At 52.9% G+C, this 24607-nt stretch overlaps 1 protein-coding gene across 2 annotated transcripts; it reads left to right on the top strand.

Moving 5' to 3' along the window:
• The first annotated feature begins 1684 nt into the window (after positions 1-1684).
• ITGB3 (integrin subunit beta 3) lies at positions 1685-24509 on the top strand. Of its 2 annotated transcripts, none has more exons than XM_038162970.1 (15): positions 1685-2175; positions 7807-7892; positions 12051-12243; positions 14167-14419; positions 15130-15292; positions 15879-16040; positions 16195-16290; positions 16447-16536; positions 16913-17047; positions 17693-18122; positions 20333-20555; positions 20825-20925; positions 21047-21166; positions 22168-22334; positions 23150-24507. In XM_038162970.1, the coding sequence occupies exons 1-15, from the start codon at positions 2118-2120 to the stop codon at positions 23216-23218; spliced, it is 2346 nt and encodes a 781-aa protein (XP_038018898.1). In that variant the 5' UTR covers positions 1685-2117; the 3' UTR covers positions 23219-24507. The 2 variants fall into 2 exon arrangements, with proteins under 2 accessions (XP_038018898.1, XP_038018899.1); XM_038162971.1 differs by lacking the exon at positions 1685-2175 and adding an exon at positions 3457-7600 and having other exon boundaries at positions 23150-24509.
• The last annotated feature ends 98 nt before the right edge of the window (positions 24510-24607 follow it).

Here is a 24607-nt window from a genome sequence, read left to right as displayed (position 1 = left end):
GACATCTTCTGCTAGACCTGTCCAAACTGTCCTTGAACACTTCCAGGGATGGGAAATTCACATCCCGGCACTGTTTTTAGGACAAGCAGCACCTTCTTGCAGTTTGGAGAGAAATTCCACCCAAACATCTTGGGTTGAATTAATTTCATCCTTGTCCTCAGACAGGACCAGATCAGGAAGGTGAAGGCAGGTCAAATACTTCATTTTGCGACTTTTTCTTTTTTTTCTTTAGCATTTTTGCACCACGCTGAAAGTATCACAGCCCACACTGGGCAGGGGATTCCAGGACACACAGAGCAACATGTCCTTTGGGAGCAGCAACACTTGCCAGTTTGGGTAGCCAGGAGCTGGGCGGGATGAGTCCCTGGTGAAGAGGGCCTGGGACATGGATGGCAGGTTGGGCCTGGGGGTGTGCAGAGCCAAACAGGATGCCACAGTACTCTCTAGACAGTTAAGACTAATCTTCCTTTCCATGAAACACTCAGACACAGTCACAGGATGACACAGCGCAGCACATGGGGACAGGCAACCACGGGCAGAAAGCCCCACATGATGGGAAGGCCATATAGGTAGCATGTCCTGGCAGGAAAACAAGGAATTTGGATGCCCTAAAACTGGGTAATGGAGTCTGCAGTGAGATATGGCTCCAGGATCTGAAGCAGGGCAAAACTAGAGATGTCCAAAAGAAGTTTGGGGTTTGTATTGATGTCTCAGCCAAGGTACAGCCCTATTTAATACTTCATGAGGGTTGATGGGCTTCTCTTGGTCCCCTTTGCCAAATCTTCTTTAACAAGCCCCAGGAAGGGCGTTGGATCCCAGGTGGACAGTCATCCCCACTGAGGAGGACAGCAGGATCCTCAGGGTTGGTGGGGCGATGTAGAGAAGCAAAGAGGCACCAAAACTTCTTTTAAAGCCAAGGAAAGTCCCCAGGTCCTGAGGAAGAGTCTGTATGTCTATCTCATTTTCACAAAAACTGTTACCTCTTGTGGACAGCTGCCAGGTCTGGGACAAGTGGCTTTGTCCCCATCTCCCAGCATGAGGCTGTGGCTCTTGTACTGCTTTGTGCATCTGTAGCCTCCAGCATCTCCAGGACGTGGCTGCAGCTCTTGGCACCCACAAAAACTTGTATTCCACAGCGTGGTATTTCTGTGTGCTGGGTTGTCTTGACCCAGGGCTGTGTCATTATTGTCCCCAACCCCTGTCACCTGGTGGGAGAGAGCATCCCAGGGAAATCACTCCAGCCCTTCTCTCCCTTTTGCTCCCAACGTGTATGCCAAGTGCCTCAGTTTCCCCAGCTCTGACTATGACCCTGGTATTGCAGGGGAACAAGAAGTTTATAAAACATCTTCGAGAGACACCCACAGACAGTTCTGATGTTTCAGTGGGCACAGTCCCTATGCAGACCCCAATCCCTGGATTTGTTCAGCACAGGATCAATTCCTGAGGACACAAAGGGGAAAAACAAACAAGCGAGAAGAAAACCAGGTCTAAATTATGTGATCCCAAGCTGAGCTTCCCTCCCTTTGAGATGTCCAGGTTTATATCCAAATTGCTGGTTCCATCAGATGCGCTTCCTGTCTGGGTCTCCCTCAGCTCCCAGCTCTGCTTTCCCTCCTGGTGAGGGAGCTGAGAACCCACACTTCCGTATTAGTGTGTGTTTGCTCTATTTCTCCTTAAATCCTTGAACTCCAGCAGCTCAGACGGGGTTTAAAACCAGCTGCCTTTCAAGAGTTAATAAAAGGAAGGAGTGAGCAAGTTTTTTGTAAGGAATTAAAGCCAGGCGGAAGAGCCTATGGGAAAGAGCTTGTTACAAGCCCCGGGGCTGCAGGTCACTAGTGCCGAGGGAGGACTTGCTGCCAGGGTTTATTAGGTCCTTGTTTAAGCCGAGAGTGAAAACCTCCTGAGGAGCTGGCGGCAGACCGGGCGGGGACACTCCGGACTCCGAAGTGACGAGGCAGCAGTTTCCTCCGGCCGCCCCCCTCGCCATGTGTGTCATTCACCCGGCCCCATGATTCATCTCCTCAGCCGCTGAACGCCTGCAGCTACTCCAGAGCGCTGCCCATCACTCGTGAAGGGCCCGGTCCAAGCAGTCCCCCCCACCCCGGGGCTCAGAGAAGATGGATCAACTCTCCGTGACACTCGGGATCCTCCTGCTCTGCGCTACTGGCACCTGGGGTAGGTTTACTCTGCCGCTCCTGTCACTGCTTATAGCCATTTAGTGAAGATGTTGCCTGTTCCTTCTACAAATCCCAGGACCTTTTGCATTCCCAGGATCTGTGATTTCATGGGAAAATGACTCGGAGGGGGAGCTGGCAGCCCGAGCTGCTGCGTGTTCCCACATAGGAAGCGCTGCTCAGGCCGGTTGGGCTTCCTCTGGGTCGGGGCCAGGAACGTCTCAAGGATGTTATAGGGTCAAGGCATACTTTGGTGGGTTATTCTTACTGGATGTGGTAGATCTTACTGGATCTACCTACTCTGTGTTTGGCTCGGGTTACTGGTTTGTAATGCAAGGACTGGGGTGTGACTTGGGCTTCATCCTTTATAAACAGAAAATTCACTGGGAGAATTCACGTCAGGTAATTCCTCCCTGTGTCAGGGGGGTGGGATTGATGTCAACATTGCCGTTGTTATAAATAAGAAGCTTGACTAGGCCAATATTCAAGCAGCAATCAATTTATTAATTAAGGTGGTAAAGTATGAGCAAAACAGCGCTGGGTACAGTGGGGGAAGTTTTCCCTCCAACTGCACAACGATGGTTGGGGCGTACAGATATTTATAGGGGTGTATATAAGCTTTTCTCAGCAGTTTCTATTCCAAATTTTTACATCACAATTCTATACACTATTGTGAGTTAGTTTTCTCAGGATGTACCCCAGAAAGGAGTATCCCCAGATGGTGGGGTCCGACTTCCAAAAGAAGAAAGAGGTCTTCCAGCTGGTGCGGTCCTGACTCCAGATGTGGGTCCACCTTTTAATTGCAAAGACTATAAATCTCATAACAGTGATGTCCAGCTTCCCTTGGTCGAAGCTGTCAATCCTTGGGTTGATGTTCATCTTCCTTTCTCAAGCTGCTTTTTACTGTTTTGCTAAGGTGTTGAGATAAGTATATTTCCTTTACATATATTCTAAACTTATATTTTCAAAGCTCCTGACTACAAGCAATATTCTAAAATTATACTTCAAAAGGTTATTATTGCAAAGCTGTTTAATGCTTAGCTACGTGCAGAAAGTTCCTGTCCAGCAGCAACATCCTTAAAGCTTTAGTTCAGATGCTATAAAGGTTAATTGCAAACAAAGGATAAGTTCAAAGGCCTTTTTCCATGTTTTACTCCCTCAGTTATTTTTTAGAATTCATCCTTTAATTGTCCCATGATCAGTTTCCACACATATCACAATCACAAGCACACATGCTGCCTGTGTGTACCTGACACGAAACACAGCTTTGTATCTCACACTGTCCTGTGCTATTTTTCTAGTGGTTTTTTTTTTCATGCTTTTCTTTAAGAAATCTGATTTCTGTCATATGATCTCAGGATAGATGTAGTTTGTATTTTTAAAAAGTTTTCCAATGTCAGAAGTACAGAAAAACCTGGAAAAGCATTATCTCCTCCCCAGGTGTGTTCCTAGTGACTAGGCCTCAAAGGAAATCCTGAAACTGCAATATGGTGATTTATAAATCGGTTGCATTGTTTTCACAGCCAGACTTGGGGTTTGGGGCAACACTGTTCTTTCTAAAGAATTCCAGAGTTTAGTGAATTCCCAGGAACAGCCTAAGGCTCTGATCTGCTGCCGGATGGAGCTGTCATCAGTACAGGACGTGGGATAACCCCTGCAAGAGTTTGAGTTCACAGAGCTGCAGTTTGGGGCTGTGCACATATCCCTGGTGCCTGTGCTCCGTTTGGGGCATCCCATTCCCAGGAAGATGCTGGCAGGAAGGGAGAGGCTTGAGAGAAGAAACACCCCCAGAATGGTAGGGTGGGGATCTGCCAAGAAAGCCCAGATCCTTATCACTTAGTCAAACAGAAAGGCTGGAGAGGATGTGGTTTGTACCTTTATCAAGTTTCCTGAAATGTCTTTATCAGGTTTTCTCTGTGCTCATTCTTTCTCAATTTGGCGGAGGGGGAAAACAAAGTGTGGCTGATCCTGCCCCACTCGGAGGTTGCTCTGAGTGCAGACTGGGACTGAGTAATTTTCTCCAGTCAGGACAAGTTGATGCTGAGCCACAGATGTCTGGGGTGTTTCAGGGACACTAAATTCAATCCCAGGCTGGATGGGGCTTGGAGTAACCTGGTCTAGTGGAAGGTGTTCCTGCTCATGACAGGGGGTGGAACTGGATGGGCTTTAGGGTCACTTCCAATCCAAACCAGACTGCGATTCCCTGCTTTCACCTCTCTCAGGACCACAGCTCTGCCCAGCCCCAGTGGGTGGTTCCCATCATTATGAGCAGCTTATCTCCTATTTCCTTGTATTTCAGGATTGCTTTTTTTTCCAAAAACTGGAGTCTTTAGGATCAGCTCATTGTGTGAGAGCAGCTGATATCATAGTTTAAAAATGCAGATTTTTTACTTGGGTTTATTAGTCTTTATGGCTAGAGAAAAAAGCTTCAAGGATGGAAAAAAAAGTCACAAAAAATACAGAATTTGTTAGTATAGACTGTACTGGGATGGTGTTGACCTGCTCACAGCCAGGTAGTGTCTGAGTCTGGGAAGGACTGCCAGGCACTCACAGGGCTAAAACCTGAGAGGACTCCAGCTGCATCATCCTCCCCATCTTTCACATCCTCCACCTCCTCCACAACCTCCACTTCTGCCCATCTGTGCTTTTGTTCCCACATCCTCACAAGGTCCCTGCTCCCACAAAACTCTCCTAACACTGCATTCCTGCATCCAGCCATGCAACCAGTGCTGGGAATGCCAAAAAAGGAGCATTTCCCCATGGTGGGGGTGTGCAGTTACCTGCTCACAGCAGTACCAGGCTCATGTTTGGATGGTCATAACTGCCCAGGCCCTGCTCCATCCAGCCCCATGGAAATGCAGCCAAGAATGGCCCTGTACAGTGCTGGAGATTGGTTCCAAGGAAGGGAGGGGTCCTCCATCCCCAGGAAAGCGTCTTGGTCATGGAATGGTGGACACCATAGGGACCACAGGGCTGTGTGAGTCTGTGAGCAGATACAGACCTCCAGGGACCCCCCCAGGCAAAGTCACCACCAGTGGCATGGTGGCATGATGTGACATCAGACCCCGGGGCAGCCTTGGGAACGGCAGCATCCCTCCCACAGGTATTTCCCAGCTGCAGCCCCACCTGAGCCATGACAGTGCTCTGCCTAGGTCTATCGTCCTCATTCCAAAATCCACCAGGAGACTGGATTTACATCCCCAGCAAAGAGAGGGGACACCAGATAAAGGACCGCTGGACTTTGGGGTGGCAGCAGAAGGAGAGGAAGGAAACCACCAGGGTCCAGGGGCTACACACAGGCAGGAGGTAATTTGTACCAAATGATGAGGAGCAGATGAGCTCAGAGGGTCCTGGGGCTTCTTAGCCCCAAGATCAGATTTCATGGCATGAGGAGGCACCCTGGGGCTCTGCCAGCAGACATGACCCTGGAATCCTCCACATGGAGTTGAGTGCAACCTGGTCTCCTTGAGACCAGGGTTAACACTGCACGGGGGAAACTGAGGCAGGGAGTGGCTGAGGGACTGGGTGAAGTCACAGGGAAGACCTGCTTGAGGAAGGATTTGGACTGGTGATTCTCATGTCCCAGAGCCCTCATGGAGGCCTTGTCAGCTCTGTCCTTCCCCAGCAAGGTGGGTGCTGGGGCAGGGCCAGGTGACTAAACCAGATAAAACCAACCATGAGGGGACAAATCCCACACTGGCATTAAGCAGGAGCCTGGACCAGGAGTGTTGCTGGTGGCACTCAGTGCTGTAACTGCCTGAGCAGAGCTGAGCAACCACAGTACTTGGCACCTCTCCCCATCCCTGAACGAAGGGCCATCATCCTGGTCCACATATCAAAGCAGCAGGGCTCTCCAGGGACCTGCAGATTTGGAAGCTGTTTCTGTGTTCAGGCAAGTGGCCCCGGGGCTGGCAGCTCTGAGCATTTAGTCCCGAGCACCTGGAGCTGTCAGGGCAGTGCCTCCCTGCCTCCCGGAGGGCTGAGCTGGCTGCCAGCTGCACGGCACAGCACAAATCCATGGCACGTGCTCTGGCTGCAGCCACCGGCACTTGGCAGGGCAGGAGGGATTTGGCATGGACACAGCAGGAGCCGGTGAGAGTCGTGGGAGGTGGTGTTGTTGTTGGTTTCAGAGAGCCCTTTGCCTTCCCTCTTCCTAGCCCTGTCCACCCAAGGATCAGTATTGCTGCTGGCACATTGCTGAGGGGCAGGAAGCACTGGAGACCAACCTGCCACTCTTCTGGGCAATGTTACATTTAAAATCTGTCCCATCCTCACATGGAGCCAGGTATTTCAGAGTATGATGAGAGCTCTGGGCATGGGCGCCGCCCCAAAACTGGTGCTAAGGAAGGCACTTGGGCTCAGCCTTTAGTTTAGTCTGAGACAAGTGGGAACTGCAGGTGTCAGAGGTGCGATGGGGACACTCTGAGGCACATCCCCAAGCAGCCGCTGGCCCCTGGGACAGCCACAGCCTGTGACTCTACCCTCAAATAGACACACACAGGTGTGAGCATGTGTGTACACTCCCTGGCTACATGCCAGCAGGCAGGAGTGCACGGTGCTGTGGTTGTGGTTCTGCTCAAAGATCCGATGATGTTTCAACATTTCCTCTTTCTGCTTTGTGTTCCATTTCCTGTGGTTGTGGGACACTGCTGGCACAATCCTGGGCAACCATGGGGGCACACAGGGCAGAGGGGGAGGCCCTACTGCCCACTGCTCCCTGCCAGCATCCCCCAGGCTCCCCCAGCTGTAGTGTGTCCCAGCCAAATGGGTACTTGGCTGTAGTTTTCTCTGCCCGGGGAATTCTAAAACTGCCAAGATGCTTGTGCCCAGGAGGGAGGAAGAGCCAAGGGTGACGCCAGGGCAGCGATGTCCCAGCCACTTGTCACATCGGCCGTTGGCAGCAGGAACCGCAGGGCCACCCACTCTGGTCTGTCTCAGAGGGTCTCCTCCTGCCCCTGGGCTCCACAGGCATTTTGTGGCCCTTTAATTCTCCCCCACAGGCTCACCAGCCTCTGACCTTCAGGCCTGGTAGCAGCAGGTATCTCCCAGAGTCCCCACAGCCACTGACAGAGTCCAAGCTTTCCTGGGACATCGGTGCCAAGCACCACCAGCACATTTCTGGACTTGTGCCCTTTCACTCCTCTCCTTTCCCTGGATTTTTAGCTGAGACAAGACCAGCCACTGAGTTTAGTGTCTGCTCAAGGTGTCAACAACTACCCTGGGTCAAGGTGATGGGAAGAGGCAGACAATCCCTGGCAGGGTTGTGGGTACCATCCTGCCCCCTTGGGAATTCACCCTTTCCACTCCTGCTGCCCCAAAGTGTCTGCAGGAGTGTCTGCAAGGATACATGAACCCCTGCCAGGGGGCTTCACTCCAACACCCATGTGATGCTGCAGGGCTGAGAGGACCCTTTGAGGAGCTGGCAGGTAGGGAATGATGCTCAGCCTTGGGCAAGATGAAGCCCAGCTCATACCAGGCTGGAGAGAGCAAGGAGGCAACATCCAGGGTTTGCAGGTGGGAAAAGGGATAGAGAAGGGCCCTGGTGGGGCTCTGGCTGCTCAGAAGCTGGTGGCTGAGCACACAGATGAGTTTGGGTTCTATGGGCTGTAATTACTCTGTTTTGCTGTTTCAGGGGGCAACATCTGCACCACCCGTGGGGTGAACTCCTGCAAGCAGTGCCTGGCTGTCAGTCCCCTCTGTGCCTGGTGCTCTGCTGAGGTAAGAGCTGGGGGCTGAGCAGGGCCCTGAGAAGGGCAGGGGATGTAAAGGAAGGAAAGAACCTTTGGGATAAGTCGTGGTTACAGCCACAAGCTCAGTCTCCATCTGTTCCCACTGTATCTAAACAGATTCCTTGGTGGCACCTGGCTCAGAACCTCAGCTCAAGGCACTTGGTCAGTGGGCACTGCTTCTGCCCTGCTCCAAAATATGCCCCTTATCTGAGTGTGTTGGTGGGAGCTACAGTGAGCTGGCTGGGAAATTGTGGTGTTTCCACTAGGAATTCATTTTATCTTTCAAATAATGTACATTTAAAAACTTGGTTTACTTTCGGTTTGCTTCTTGGAAACCTATTGTAAAGCACTGGCTGAAGGAGCCTAATTCCTGGAAGGGCTGAAAAGGGAAGGGGGCTTGGAAGGCCTGCAAGGAGGAATTGAAAATACTCATCAGAAGTTAAAGGCTGGGTTTTAAAGCCTTTTTCATTAGAAATAAGGGGAGAAGACAAGGTGCCTGGTTTTGGTTACTGAGCTAAAGTGGATGTGAGTGCTGAGCTGTGGCTCTCAAATCATCCTGTTTGGGTAGGTGAGAGCCAAGCAGATCTGCCATGTTACCCTTCAGAAATGCTGCCCTGAGGGTTAATCCATTGGGTAAGAGGAGGGAGTTTCCCAAGGGGATGGGAGAGGAGCCCCAGGGCAGAGCCAAGGGAGGGGATGGGGATGGGGAGAGGTGATGAAACCTTCAAGGCTTTCCTTGCTTTCTCCTTCTCTATACTTGAAGACCCACTTCTATCAGCTGCAACTGCGCCCATAATGCCCACTGGGACTTGGAAAAGACCTGGGAAAAGGATCCAAGCTGGAAAACACTGCTGGATCATGCCAGCAATTGTCTAATGCTTTGGGATCAATGCATATTTGGAGGGGAGGCCTCTGGCTTTCTGTGCCCATCAGCTGCTTGGCATGTGGTGTGAATAAAGATGTTTGTGCCCATCTTATCTCCTGCAAGGAGTGGCTGAAACATGCAGCTTGATAAGGGGCCTGGCTTCCCTCTCCACTTTCCCCTCTGAGGGGGAATGGTGGCTGGGCTAGGCTCTTCCTTCCCAGCTGCTGATCCTGGGCTGCACTGGTGGCTTGACGGTGCAAAGGGAGCTGTGATGGTTTTTTTTTTTTTTTCCTCCAGAACAGCAAAGGTTTCCAAAAAAGGAAATATTTCCAGTGCTGCTCTGAGCTGTGCTCCTGGGCAGACATGACAAGAGTGAGGGAGCCGTCCTGCTGCCCCCGGAGAGCTGGGCTGTGCACTCTGCTCAGCAACTCTACCTCCAACATCTGGACCACGTTGTCTTAATTTAGCAAATGAGGGTTTTTCTATGGGTTTGTTTAATTTCCCTAGGGTGGGGGAGGGTTCCGATACTGCACCCCCCCCGTTTTTAAAGGGACAGTGCCCATATTTGTGCTCCTTCTGCTCCCACTACAGCCTTTTTCCATTCATACTGCCTTCTCAAGGAGCCTGGGGTGATGATTTACTCCTGCTCCGTCCTGGTTTTGGATTGAAGGAGCATTTCATTGTGGTTTCTTGAGATCACTGACCCCCCCCCCCCCCCCCAAAAAAAAAATTGATGCAGAGCAGAGCTGAGTTTTATTTATTTTTCAGAAACCTTGACCACTCTTACCAACAAATAGATGTTCTCATCTGCTTTTTTGGAAAAAGCCAGCTAAGCTGTAACACTGAGACATATCTCTAAAATCCCTTTGGAGATTACTGTGACAGATCCTTCAGGGTCTCACCCACCCAAAACGTCACACACTCTGGGTCTCTTGGAGGCTAGACTGGACCAGATTTGGATTTCAGAGAAGCTGCTGGAAGGTTTTAGCTTAATTTGTGGAGGTGTCTGTGCTCTGAGCACTCCCAAGAGCTGTCCTGCAGAGAAGCTGATGCTGCATGTGGTTGTGTCCGAGATGAAAACAGAGATGCCCTGGGGAATACACATGTTCCCACAGGCTGCCACCCTGGGAGCTCAGGGATGGAACTGGCTCTGCCAGAGCCCTGCCTGACCCTGCCCTCACTAATCAGCCCTGGAGGCAGTGATTGGGATAAAATAATCAGGTTTCCCATTCTGAAGGGAGTGTGAGCAGATGTCCGCTCTGCAGTGGGATGGGGCAGGGAGAGGTGGTGAGCATTTCTGGGAAGGGCTGTGGGATGGCTGGGTAGAGAAGGTGCACACTTCTCCCCACATCTCCCTGTAGGGAGCTGGTGCAATCAGGGCTGAGCTGACAGGGAATGGGTTTATCATGGATGAAATCCCTGTGCTGTGAGTTTGTCACCAGCAAGCTTGGGCTGCCTCCAGGTCACTCCTAACTACGGCTGTGCCCCAGGTGTTGCATCAGCAAAGTGGCCAAGCCCGGGCTCAAAAACAGACTGGGGGCTGCCAGGGCCTTGTAGCCAAATGTCCCACTTCTGCAGTAGTTTTTGTTGTTGGGGAGGCTCCTATAAGTCTTGAGTCAGTCACTATATTTAGGACTCCAAAGAAAGGGGAAGGATGCAGCCCTGGGCTTAAGCAGTTTCTCCATGGAAATCTCACATCAGGAATGATGCTGCTAATCCCATAAGGTGCCATGAGGCCTCTGAGGTCCTGGGAGCTCCCTAGGATCTTCAGATATCACTGAGCACCATGGCTAAAACCCACCTGCCCAGCATGCTTTTCACCCGCATATTTTTCCAGTGATTTCCCTCACTGGGACAGGAATGTGTATGATGATTGATGGGATCTGGAGTGAACCAGCCACCCCTTCCCACAGCAGGGAGCCCTGTGGAGTAAGCTTATGGGTGTGAGGGAGCTAATTTGGAGGGATGACTTGTCCTCCTCTCTGTAAGCACACTGCCCAGGCGGGGGCAGGGTAGGAACACGCCTGCTGATGTATTTTTTGGCTATCTCTTGGCCACAGTTTCCAGAGGGCTGTGGGCCAGCCAGGGCCTCCTGACACCACTTGTGTTTTTCTACTCGTTTGCATAAAACATACTAATTCATCCCTGGGTTCAACCAGCCTGAACCCAGTTCAGGGCAGTTGATATCCTGCATGGGAACTTCTCTAGCACTGAAAGGCTCAGCAATGGATTCCAGCATCCCAGGAGCAGGGAGGGCACCAAACCAGCCCCGCCAGGACTTGTGCCACCTCCCTTTGCTGCAGGAAGAGGCTGTGGTGGTCCTCTGCTGGAGGACTCTAATATAGAAAGATTTGGGCTGAGGGAAGGAGATAAAGAATCCCTTTGGAGGGGAGGGTGGGTGCTCCCTGAGCAGGAACATGAGGCAGCAGATCACAGCAGTGTTGGGCTGGGAAGAGAAATTCTTCCTATATTTGTCTTCATAAGCAACCAAAGGAATAGGAACCCTCCTGAATGTTCTGTGATAAGGATGAGGAACCAGAAGCTTTCGAGGAAAGGAGGGACAAGGCTGGAGCTCACCATGACTCCACACTTTGTGTTTCCTACCCCTGACAGGCTCTTCAAGGCTTCTCCCACAGCCCCAGTGCCTTTGCACTCTTTCACTCCTTTTTTGGTGCTCCTTTCCCCAGCTGGCTCCATCCATTAGGAAGCTGTTGAGCTGGAGATAAGTCTGATCCACTTCCAGACAGGAACTGAGCACTGCTCTGTGCAATGAGCTCACCCACAGTGTACACACTCCTTGCTCATGGCAGGATTGCTAAGGGTCCACGTTGGAAAAATGGGGGGAAAGGTGATTTGTCTTTTGTCAAAGTAATAAATAATTTTAAAAGTCCCACACTGCCTGTACCCAGCTTGCCATGTTCACATCCTGCCACACCCTCCTCTAGCCATCCCAGGGAGACAGGATTTCCTTTTAGTTCTGCCAAAACCCAAACCTAAGGCTCCAGCTGCCAGGAGTCTGGAGGAGGCTGGCAGGGATGTGTTATCCATCATTCCTTGGCAAGGGCTGATGGGATCCTGCAGGAGTTGCTCCAGTGGGAGTTGCTGATCCCAAATCCCCTCTGCTGCCTTCCTCAGGCAAGAGACCGTGTGCCCCAAGAAGCCTTTGATCCTGTTCTGGAGTTAGGCGTGATAAAGCAGGGGCTCTCCAGGGAAAAGGTGGGGGCCTTTCTCCTTCTCCCAGCATAGTCCTGGGAGGCTCCTGACTGTGTCCCTCCCCCGCAGGTCTGGGTGCAGTCGACCCCTCGCTGTGACCTGCATGCCAACCTCCTGCACAATGGCTGCAGCCAGGACCACATCGAGTCCCCCAGCAGCAGCGTCACCATCCTGGAGGACCGGCCCCTCAGCAGCAAGGGCTCGGGGGGGTCCACCACCACCCAGATGAGCCCCCAGAGAATACAGCTGAACCTGCGGCCAGGTAAGAGCCCCCAGACTGCTGTAGGAAGGGGAAGATGCAGTGGGAATAACCCAAAGGGCTCAGGCAGTGAGTGAACCATCACTCTGCCTCACTGGCCAAGGCAGTCTCGTATCCTTCGTGGGCAAGGCCAGGCTGCTGGCAGCACAGAATCCTCCAGAACATCTCTGGTGGGCAGCTGAGCTCTCTGATCACTGTGTTCATTCTCTTGCCTCAGTCCTGAGGTATTTGAGGGGCAGGATAGGATGTGACTTCAACAACACATGGGATATTTTATGAAGCCATTCAGACCTGAGGCACTGCTGCTGTGCTCAGAGTGCCTGGGTGGAAGTCAGCTCATATCTAACAAGCCACGGAGCAGCTATCAGGGTTGGCCTGCCACCAGATCCCTGTAATATTCCAGGCTCGAGCCAATTAACTGCTCTGGTCCTTTGCCAGCATCCAGGAGTTTCAAGGATGCTAGGCATGAGGCAAAACTATAGGGCACATGGCCTCTGTGCACATCCCTGGGCATGGGCAGGAGGAGTCCTGTCCCATTGGAAGGACAGCAGGCAAAAGAATCCCCACACAACTGGGACATGGAGCTTCTAAGTGACCCTTGCTCTTCTTAGCTCTAAAGGTTGTTGTCAGGAGGAAGGTGAGTATGCTACTCTGAGTGCTGTAAATCCCTGTTCCTTGGAATAAAGAGGAGAGACACCCCCCCCCCCCAGCTTGATACCGTCTCTCCCAAACCAAGACGGTTTGGCGTAAGTCATCTGCCTTGACTCATGAACCAAGACCAAATCACAAAGGATACAAGCAGGACAGGTCACAGCTCATGTTCCACGAGCACAAACTCAGAACCCTCATGGTTTCAGCTCAATGAGGACAAACAGCTGAGCACAAAAATGGGACCCCTGGCTCCATGGTGGGTTCCCAGCACAGCTAGAGAGGGGATGGAGGTTTTTGGGCTGTCATAAATTTTGAAACTTTCTTCATCCTGGAAGAACATGGCACGCAGGTTTAGACAGAAATGTGAAAACAATAATAATTTAAGCTCAGTTAAGGCCTTTCTTTCTCAACATGTGAGGTGTTCCGACAAGGCTGCAGCTGTGCCCTGGGTTATGTTTCAAAGAAACCATTTCAAAGATCAGAAGAAAGGACCTGTGTATCTTAAAAAAGGCAGAAAGAAAAGGTCAACCCTAAGTGTTTTCAGCTTTTTTTTTTTTTTTTTTTTTTTACATTCAAAAGTCATCAAAACTGGGGTGTTTCCCAGAAGGTTCCTTCTAAGGAGATTTTTGTTTCAATGGAAAATGTTTCACCAAAATTTTCTCAGAAAGGGCTGGGAGAGCCAAGAGGAGAGGAAAGAAATGGGGATGGGGGAGGGTGCAGAAAATGGTCAGAGTCCTTGGAAGCTCAGAGAAGTCCAAAGAAGCCTTGAAGCCTGCCTTGTGATCCCTTTAAGACCTGCTGCCCACACACTGGGGGTTTCCCTCACTCCATCCAGCTTTTCCTGTAGATAGCTTGAGAGGTCAGCCCTGGACAGGAAGATCTGCTCATGTCCCAGCACTGAGAGTTTAGGAGAACAGGAGACATAACCCCCATCTGCCACAGAACTCCAGAACAGTTTTGGGGTTGGAAGGGACCTTGAAGACAATGCTGTTCGACTCCCTGCTATGGGCAGGGACACTTTCCACTATCCCAGGTTGCTCCAAGTTCAATCCAACCTGGCCTTGGACACTTCCAAGGGGCGCACCACACATCTCTTATGCAAGCACCTGACTAAGGGCTTTGCCCCTCTGTCTAAGGGTAATGTTCTCCTCCTAGAAGCTTTAACCATCCCCATGTGTTGCTGCTGGCTCCTCCCCCCTAATCCTGTGGTGATCCCCCCTCCCCCTTCCAGGAGGCGAGATCTCACTCTAACTCTACTGCCCTGTCACTTTGCAGATGACTCCCAGGTCTTTCATGTCCAAGTGCGTCAAGTGGAAGATTACCCTGTGGACATCTACTACCTCATGGACCTGTCTAACTCAATGAAGGATGATCTGAGGAACATCCAGAACCTGGGCACAAAACTGGCCAGTGAGATGCGTAAGCTCACCAGCAACCTACGCATCGGCTTTGGGGCCTTTGTGGACAAACCCATTTCCCCCTACATGTACATATCTCCTCCAGAAGCCATCAACAACCCTTGCTACGAGTAAGTCCAGGTTGAGGGGGTCCTGTAAGGGCCAGAAGTTGATGGGACACCACTGCAATGTGGCTGGAAATCCCTATCAGTTGGTGAAGAACTGCAGCCCATAGAAAGGACCTGTGTTTGAGAGGTTCTTGAAAGGTTGTCTCCCAAGGGAAGGACAACAGTCTGGAACAAGGAAAGAGTGTGAGGAGGAAGGAATGGCAGAGGTGTTAGGAACTGAATTCATCCCTATTCCCTGTTCCTCTGTGCTGCCAGGAATGGGGTAGGCAGAGGAGTGAAGTTGAGCCTGGGAGGAAAAGAGGGGAGTGGAGAAAATGGGTGCCTGATTCTGGACAGGGTTTAAACCTTGGTGCAATCTGTGTTCTGCTGGCACAGGGAGGAGGAGCAGGTCTAAATTAGAAATATCATTATCAATGGAAAGCTCTTGAGGGAAAAAATTTGCATCATGTTTTCAAAAGAAATGTTAAGGCTGGAAGAAAATTACTCCTAAAAATCCCAGCAGGACTGAGGCTGGGAGCTGACCTGATCCCATCACCCTACAACATTAATTTTATTTAAAAGGTCCTTCACCAGCCTAAGGCTCTTGGCGGGGGGGCATTGGGTCCCTCCTGCACATCCTGGGCAGGACCATGGGATGTGGGATGGCTGTAGGGCAGGAATGGGAACTGGAAGTGCCTGATGAGCCCTGTGCCCTGAGTGCTCTCCTCCTACAGGATCGGGGAAACCTGCCTGCCCATGTTTGGGTACAAACACGTCCTGTCGCTCACGGATGAGGTGACTCGCTTCAACGAGGAGGTGCGGAAGCAGAGTGTCTCCCGGAACCGCGATGCACCTGAGGGCGGCTTCGATGCCATCATCCAGGCCACCGTGTGTGATGTAAGGGGCAGGAAGGCCTGGCTGGGGTCAGGACAGGGTCACCAGGCTGGGCCAGGCGGGTTGGCAGGGACCAATCAATCCCTCCCGGATGTGATCATAAGCCTTGTTGAGTTGTTGTATGACTGATTTCTGGAGACAGTGAACATTCAAGGGAGACATTTCCACTCCAATAGTCAAGAGAAGAGCAGGACTCTCATGGGATCATGGTAGGAGAGAGGAGCAGAGCAGGTGCTCAGGAAGAATCCCATGTCAGCCCTGCAGTGACCAGTCCAGAAGGGACAACATTTCCTGTGCCTTCACCTTGGTTTTGCTGGAGGTCTTGCATCCCTGAGTCATTAGCCACGTTGATTAACACTCTAAGCAGTTAAAACTCATCTTTTACCTACAAGCAGCCCATGCCCCTCTTCCAGACCCCACACTCCTACAGCACTTCCCTGCGAGAGCAATTGCCTTGGTTCCTTGTGCAGAGGTTGGTCTCTATGGCCAAGCCGTGACCCCCTGGCACAAAGGCAGCAGTGGGGTGCTGGCACATGGGGCTGCCCTCAGCATGTGCCGACACGTGACTGGGAGCTGCCTTTCACTGCAGGAAAAAATTGGCTGGAGGAATGATGCTTCCCATCTGCTTGTCTTCACCACGGACGCGAAGACCCACATCGCACTGGACGGACGGCTGGCGGGCATTGTGCAGCCCAATGACGCCCAGTGCCACATCGACAAGGATAATTTCTACTCTGCCACCACCACACTGGTAAAGCCTGACCCAGGCATGGGGTTGTGGAGCCCATAGCACCTGTTGGGTCCCCATGGGATGGGAAACGTGTTTCAGCCACGGTTGGAGAGCATGATGGGGACCAGGGTGGGGGATGTACATGTTCCTAGGCTATAGCTCTCCTCTTCCCCAGGACTATCCCTCTCTGGGCCTGATGACTGAGAAACTCTCACAGAAGAACATCAACTTGATCTTTGCTGTGACAGATACGGTTGTTGGCCTCTACCAGGTACCAGCTGCAAAGCCACCCTCCTGGGGGGCTCATGGCTTGGTGGTCTGTCCTATCAAAGCTCCCATGTTCCTGGAGAGGGTTTCACCCAGCCATGGGTGAAATGGGTGAACATTTACCCATCACAAACAGACCTTGTTTATGATATTCCTACAGAACTACAGCGAGCTGATCCCAGGCACAACTGTGGGCACCTTGTCCAGAGACTCCAGCAACGTCCTGCAGCTCATAGTAGACTCCTATGGGGTGAGTGTGCAGTTGATGGCCCCACAACAGCACTCTCCATAACAAAACAGCCACTGCTTCCCTCTGCCAACAACCCACAGCTCCCCCAGTCCCAAGCATCCTCCTTGGAACAGCTGTGAGCATCTGCCTCCACCCATGTGTGCAGGCACCCCAAGGGTGGGAGATCACTCTGTTCACTGCCTGTCCTTTCCTGTTTTGAAAACTTTTCCCTGTAGAGAATGACACAGCTGAGGCTTGAGAAAAACTTGGGGCACTTGGCTCCTTTCCCATGTGCATGGGAGCATCACTGTGGTGCTGGGGGCAGGGGAGGACCCCACCAGGGCTAAGCCCTGCCCAGCCTCTGCTGTGTCTTCATCAGTCATCTCTCCTTCCCTAGAAAATCCGCTCCAAAGTGGAGCTGGAGGTGCGTGACCTCCCTGAAGAGCTGTCCCTGACCTTCAATGCCACCTGCCTCAACGACGAGGTCATCCCTGGGCTCAAGTCTTGCATGGGGCTCAAGATCGGGGACACGGTGAGGATCCCACTCATGGGCTTGGCTTTTCTCCCCTCCACGTAGCAGCACTGCCAGGTCATCTGTTGCTGTGCACCAGCACCATCTGCTTGTCCCACAACCTCCCTGGTGACACGGACCCTGGAATCTCAGCACTAGAGAGAGAGAGGTCCAGCAGGGTGGGTGCAAGGAGGAGAGTGCTTTTTTGAATCTGCTGGATGCAAACTCTGTGATCTCTCTAGCTCAGCCTGGGCTGCTGCCCACAGGGCATGGGAGCCTGGAATCATTTGGGTTGGAAAAGCCCTCTAAGACCATCAAGTCCAACCACTAACTGATCTCTGACAGGTCCACCACTAAACCATGTTCCTAAGCACCATATCTACAGGTTTTTTGAACACTTCCAGGGACAGTGATTCTGCTTCTTCCCTGTGCAGCCGGTGCCAGAGCCTGACAAATATCTCAGTGAAGAAATTTTTCCTAATATCAAACCTAAAATTCTCCTGGTTACTGTGGCAAGCACATTATCTAGTCCACATTATGCTGGGACAGCTTTGATAAGCTTTGATGAGCTCAAAGAGACCTGGTGGCTCCCATTTCTGAGCTCCTTAAGCTGGGGCATGGACTGGAGCAGGTACTGACATCCAGACACACACCTTTGCCCTCCAGGTGAGCTTCAGTATCGAGGCCAAAGTGCGGGGCTGTCCCCAGGAGCAGCAGAAATCCTTCACCATCAAACCTGTGGGCTTCAAGGACAGCCTGACGGTGGTGGTGAACTTCGAGTGCGAGTGCTCCTGTGAGAGCCACGCCGAGACCAACAGCCCGTCCTGCAGCCACGGTAATGGCACTCTGGAGTGCGGCGTGTGCCGCTGCAACCCCGGGCGCCTGGGCTCACACTGCGAGTGCTCGGAGGAGGAGTACAACCCCTCACAGCAGGACAACTGCAGTCCCCGGCCAGGCCAGCCCCTCTGCAGCCAGCGTGGCGAGTGCATCTGCGGGCAGTGCGTGTGCCACAGCAGCGACTTTGGGAAGGTGACGGGCAAGTACTGCGAGTGCGATGACTTTTCCTGTGTTCGCTTCAAGGGCCAGATGTGCTCAGGTGAGTGCTGCTTGGGGCCGTTTAGGCTGCCTGAGATCCTGGGCAAGGGAGACACCAGTCATTTTGAGGCTTGTCCTGTGAGTTGTCCCCACCTCTGACTTGTTCAGCCGTGAATCTCCCTGCACCAGCCCTGGTCTGAAGTGATGCAAGGGGAATTACTACCTTCTTGGCCACTGATATCACCTCCGGTGCCTGAGAGCTGGGAGCGGGGATGGGCTAGAAGGTTAAAAAGGAGGCCTGGTGGGGCTGGTGGGGACCAAGCGAAGCAGCTCTGGGGTGTATAGGGCAGGGACCTTGCTTGAACCATGCAGCTCAAACACATCAGAAATACTGCTCTGCAAGAGGAAACCCTAGGGTGGAGGGGGAAGCGGGGGGAGAGGTGGGTTTTATCCTCCACCCAGTCCTGGAAGACTTCCTATTGGCAAAAGTGTTGGGGAAGTAAATCCTCCCTCCTTACTGGCCTTACAGCATCCCCCCCCGAATATTCATCTCTGCCACATGCTCCCAGACTCCCCCTCTCCAGTCCAGCTGCTCTCAGTACTGGAAAGAGAGGACCAGGTCCTTGGGTTCTCTGGTTCTCCTCCCAGGGAAGATGCCCTCCTGCAGAAACCCCATCTCAACAGCAGTTCCAAATGTCCTGACATGCCAGGGCCTCTTACCCAACAGGAACCTTCATTTAAGGTTCCTTCCACCCACATCTCCAGTAAACACTGAAGGTCTGAGTGAATTGCAGTGCTCTGCCCATCTCATGTATGTAAGGGATGTGAGAGAAGTAACAGTGCGTAGGAATGAGGCATGAAACTGTGGCACATCGTCTCCAGGAGCAGAGCACCCCAAAACTGATTTAAGGGGGGACTGGGAGAGGGGTAGCCAATCCCATTCCTAACCCCAGCCTTCCTCTGTAAACCCAGGATAGGTGGCTGATAACAGAGTGCTAGAAAAAGACATCACTTCCCTGCTGAAATCCCAAAAATCCCCAGGAAAACATCAGTGGCCAAAGCTGATTCCACGCTGCTGGATCCCAGCCTGGATGAGATGAAACCTGGGGCCAGATGACACTCGATTCTTGCTCCCTGATGTCCTCAAATTGAGTTTTTGAGATCCCACCTGCCCCTCAGGCCAACTTTATGGCTCACACTGCCTCTGTGCTGCTCAGATTGATCCTTTATCTTAACAGCCGGCTGATAATGGAGGTGGAAATGCTGCGTTTCCCCCACCCTGAGTAGTCAGTGTCCTCAAGGAGCCTGTTCCTGTTTGAACAAGGGCTGCAGGTCCCCAGGATGGCTGGAGGGCAATGATGAAGAGCTGCCCCTGGCCAGGGTGGGCTGTTAATTAACCTGAACTCTCTGACCCTGTTGAGCCACTTCTCCCCAGCTTACCCATCTGTTTCCATGCCTTGTCACCCAGCATGGCACTGTTTTCCTGTGACTCAGCCCTAGTTCCTCATTAATAGGGTTATACATTTATTTCACATGCTGGTGCCTCCAAGGGCATGGCCGGGATGGTGCCCAGCCAATCCCCTGCCGGGAGCAGCATTCCCAGTGTGTCCCTCCCGCTGTGCTCAGGGCTCAGGACAGGTCAGCGCCTGCAGCTCCACAGTGTTTGCACCACTTGCTGTGTCTCATCTTTGAGCTGAAATATACCACAATCCAAATAGCTCCAGGGTTTGGCAGGATTTGAGCATGCCTGTCTGTCTGTCTGACTAAACCAGTCTCAGTGAGCATGTGTTGGGCTTTTCCCAGCAGTCAGCTTTTCCTGTCTGGTCCAGGCCTGAAAAAGGAGTCAGACTTGGGGGCTTTGACCAGATGTCCTGATTCAATCTGAAATTCAAAGCCGCAGAAAGAACTTGACTTGCTCAGAGACGGATCTGATGGAGCATGTCTCAGCATCTCCATCAGCATCTCCATCCAGTTGCTGCTGCTGGAGCTGGGGCAGCTCAGCCTGAAATGTGGGGGTTTGTTCTTGCTTGGGTGGGATAAGATGGCCCCGTGTTGGGGCCATGGTGAAGGTCTGGGTTTGGTGTGAGCTTCTCACACCTTGCACTGTCCCACCCCAAGGACAGTGCAAAGGAGTTGTCCTAGGTGGCCAGTCTGCCTTGCAGTGCCCACAGAGGATGAGTTGCCACTCTGGGTCATAGGCATCCACATGGGGAATAACTGACAGGCTCTGTGGAGACACTTAGAGTTCTGATGCCTTTTGGTTGTCCCCAGGCCATGGGCAGTGCAGCTGTGGAGACTGTCTGTGCAACTCAGACTGGACAGGAGACTACTGCAACTGCACCACGCGCACTGACACCTGCATGTCCAGCAACGGGCTGGTGTGCAGCGGCCATGGCTCCTGCGTGTGCGGCCGCTGCGAGTGCACCCAGCCCGGCTCCTATGGAGACACCTGCGAGAAGTGCCCCACCTGCCCGGACGCCTGCACCATCAAAAAGTGAGAAAGAGCAGAGGGCTGGATAGGTCATAGCACATTGTGGGCTGGCAGAGAGCTGGGAGAGGTCATATTCCACGGGGGAGCGGGCAGAGAGCTGAGAAGGGTAATATCCCGTCATGGAGCTGACAGCACTGGTTGCAGGAGCTCTCAGTATCTGCAGCCCGATAGGGTTGGGACTGCTGTGATTTCCACAACCTGAAACTGAAAGGTGTGACAGTTCCCTGAGGAGAGCATGGAAAAGCTCATGGTGCCTCCCTCCTCTTCCACAGGGATTGCGTGGAGTGCAAGAAATTTGAGCGGGGAAAGCTGGTGGAGCAGCAGTCCTGCAGCCGCATGTGCCGTGACGAGATTGAGACAGTGCAGGCACTGAGTAAGAGGAGACCCAGCCCCTGTCCTAATACATGGAAATCCAGGGGGCTGCATATGCCACATGCTTTCCCTCTGTGTATGCACCCCTCAGCATTGGGAGTCTGAGCTTCTCCCTCTGGCAGGTGACAAGGGCAAGGATGCTGTGAACTGCACCTACAAGGATGAGAATGACTGTGTGATGAGGTTCCAGTACTATGAGGACTCCAGTGGCAAGTCCATCCTCTATGTCATCGAGGAGCCTGGTACGACCCAGCTGCCATGCTTAGGCTAGGGGCTGCAGAATGTACTGTGCTGAGTTTCTGTGCCAACGGGAGGGGGATGTTGATTTCCCTTTGTACCTCCCACTCCAGCCAGGCTCATGGGGCACCACAGATGGGGGCTGAGAGGGATTAAAGAACTTCTTTGTCCCCTGCTCAGTGCCAGTGGGCCATGATTTCCTGCCTCTCAGGTATCACGTTTCCTAAGTTATTTCATCCCCTCATTGAGGCCAACGATGGGGGTTCAGCCTTCCCACTGCCCTCATCCTGTGTTTGACTTTGTGGGGGTGATTTTTCTTGGGAAGCAGATAAGAGGAGGCTCCCATCAGCAGCCCCGGGGTGTCCACTGACCTCAAGTGAGCCTGGGGCTGTGTGGCTGCAGATCCTTCAGAAGCAGGGCCGTGAAGGCAGCCACCAGCTCTCACTGCAGCTGTCTGCCATGGGCAAGGTACAGCCCACACTTCCCAGCCCCACAGCCAGATGGGAGAGGAGAGGCAGGATGAAGGCTGGGGTGGCCACATGGCCCAGGGCAGTGCAGGGGGAGCAGGAGCTGCGGAGGCTCACACTGGATCTCCCTGCCCCTATTTGCCAATTCAGTGTTGTCACATTGCCAGAGGCTGGGGCGGGGTGTCAGCGGGCTGGTGGTTTGGGGCAAACTTCACAAGCACAAGGACTTGGTCTCCAGTGTCATCCCCCACTGTGGGTGGGACCTGTGATGCCCCTGATCCAGCTGCAGGCTTGGGTGGAGACCCCCACCCTACAGACAGGTGCTCAAGTATTTTGGCACAGGTGCCCCATGGATAGGATCCTCCTTCACAGAGCCTGCTGTGCTCAGGGTAGAGGCTCCTGCTTGCTGGCAGAGGAGGATGATGCCCTCCTGAGACCAAAGGAGCTCCATGTACCCATGGCCAGGTAGCCCCAGAGCTGCTTTAAGTTGCCCTGGAGGTGCTGAGCTCCCCCCAACCCTGCCCTCCTCTCTGCTTCAGACTGTCCAAAGGGGCCAGACGTCCTGGTGGTCCTGCTCTCAGTGACAGGTGCCATCCTGCTCATCGGCCTCGCTGCCCTGCTCATATGGAAGCTCCTCATCACCATCCATGACCGCCGTGAGTTTGCCCATTTCGAGGAGGAGAAGGCCAGGGCCAAGTGGGACACGGTGAGGAGCAGTGGATTGGGTGTGCTGGGCAGGAGCCCCAAAACCCCACAGCCCTTGAGGGATCCACATCCCAGTGGTCCTGGCATGAGAGCCCAGCTGATGTCTGTTGTCCCATGACCTGGTCCTTAAGGGCCAGCTTGTCCCATTTCTCTCTAAACCCTTGGATAGTGTCCCAGGCAGGACTCAAGGTGACACTGCCAGCCAGGACACCCCTTCCTTGAGCCTGCTGTGGTCCCAGGGGCTGTGCACAGGTGATAGGACATGTCCTAGATTATTTTTCCCCCTCCAGCACTTGTCAGCAGCCTGACCCCCTTACTCACTGCTCACAGCAGTGTTTCCATCCCAAGAGTGAGGCAGAAGGTCCCTCCTGCCACAGGATGCTGGAAAGCACTGAGGAACCCCAAGCACAAGGGAGGGGGCTGGGACAGCACTTACACCTGTCACCCACCTCTCCTCCATCTCCTAACCCCCCCACAAAGTGAAGGGATGGGATGGGATGGGATGGGATGGGATGGGATGGGATGGGATGGGATGGGATGGGATGGGATGGGATGGGATGGGAGGCTCTTTCAAGAGGTCTCTCACCTCCTGAGCTCCTGCTGCTTTTCCTTTCTTCCACAGCAGCTTTTCCCTATTCTGCCCCATGAAACCTTATGGAGACCCATTAAACTGCTCATCCAAAGCCTTGGGTGGAGACAGGGATCCACCACTCCATGCTGAGACAGTGCCTCATTTATCCCAGATGTTAAGCAGAACAAATGCTAATGCCAAGCACAAAGTGATGATGCTCTTTTTCATCTTCTTTCTTCCTCCAGACCCATAACCCTTTATATAAAGAGGCCACATCTACCTTCACCAACATAACATACCGTGGAAACATGTAAGGATGCCACATCCAGCACTGGCCATGGGATCATCTGATGATCAGTGGGATCTCCTAGAACCCAGTTTACAGAAGAGCTTGTTTGTGTCTGCCTGTATGAATGACTGCATGTAATTTAACAAGTCCCTGACTGCCTCCAACCCCTATTGTCTGTCACCCCACTGTAACTGCAGGGACGTGCTTTCCATGGCAAACCTCAGTCCTTACCTCAACGGGTCGCTCACAAAGCTACCAGCCCCCCCATACACTGAACACAGAGAAATGGGATGATCTCTGTCAGTCTGTGAACTCTTTGGTGCTCATCAGGCCACGGGCATTTCAGGAGCAGCTGCTGGAACCACATGCTGAGCTGTGCTCTCCTTCACAGTGTGTGCTGGTGAAGCTCTGCCTGCTTGGAGTCCCCTTCTGCACTGGCCTTGGTCCCTCTGAGCACAGTGACCTTCTCCTTCGGGACAGGGCAGCTGCCAGCACGCAGAAGCCATCGCTGGCTTTGGGGGTTCAGGACACTGCTCGAGCAGCCCAGCAGCTCCTTTCTTCATGCAGCCATATGTCACTGGTGCTGCTGTGACCCAGGGTGGCAAAAAGCTGTGCCCCACATAACAGTGCCCTCCCTCACTCCCTCCAATGCATTAGTCTATACCACCTACCAGTTCTGTGTAGCATCAGCTGTGCTGGTACCAACTGAAGCCTGGCTCAGCCCCTGGGATGGTGCTGAGCTCCTCCTGTCTGCCTCCGCTGTCCCCATGCCACCGCGCACATGGATGTGCAAGCAGCTGCTTCAGGAGGGTCATGACACCTGATATCCCTTGAGCCTGGCCACCTCTCTCCACTTACTATCTTTTTTAAACTGTGTAACTGCACCACCCCTGAACTTCTGTGTGGCTCAGGGTTCCAGAAGAGCAGGCAGGGTTCAGGCTATGTCCTGCTGCTTGGGGCTGTGTGTCACCCGTGGAGGAAAACAAGGAGATGTCCCAGGGGCAGTGCTGGGCTGTAACAGTGCTGCTGCTTGGTCCCTGCCCTGCCAGAGCACATGGCTCAATTCTCCTCAATTGGCCCAAAAAGCAACAGTGACCTTGCTCCCATCGTGGGGTTGACCCCAACGGCCCCAGCAGTGTGTTGGCTGAGCTGGTGGTGGCCCCGTGTCCCTGTTCCCTGGCTGGCCTGTCAGTGTGGGAGCAGGGGCAGCAGTTGGTGCTGGGTGGGATCTGGGGCTGAGCCCTGGAGGGGGGCCAGGGATGGATGGACAGCACCAGAGTGCCAGTGATTCACATCACAAAAATAAAAATAATAACAAACAAACACCACTCAGACTGCTATCAGTGTGATCCCCAGCCTGTGCCCATGTTTCTGCCCTGAGGGCAGCCCCTGACACCCCAGCACAACTAGGGGA

This window comes from Motacilla alba, chromosome 27, assembly GCF_015832195.1.
Source record: "Motacilla alba alba isolate MOTALB_02 chromosome 27, Motacilla_alba_V1.0_pri, whole genome shotgun sequence".
Classification (NCBI taxonomy): Eukaryota; Metazoa; Chordata; class Aves; order Passeriformes; family Motacillidae; genus Motacilla; species Motacilla alba.
This window is presented reverse-complemented; position numbering and strand designations above follow the sequence as displayed.

Coding starts and splice junctions, on each gene's coding strand:
- ITGB3 (XM_038162971.1), top strand. CDS start 7,522: ATGAACCCCTGCCAGGGGGCTTCACTCCAACACCCATGTGATGCTGCA. Junction 15,293..15,878: donor TCCAGGCCACCGTGTGTGAT/GTAAGGGGCAGG, acceptor CTTTCACTGCAG/GAAAAAATTGGCTGGAGGAA. Junction 20,556..20,824: donor GACGCCTGCACCATCAAAAA/GTGAGAAAGAGC, acceptor CCTCTTCCACAG/GGATTGCGTGGAGTGCAAGA.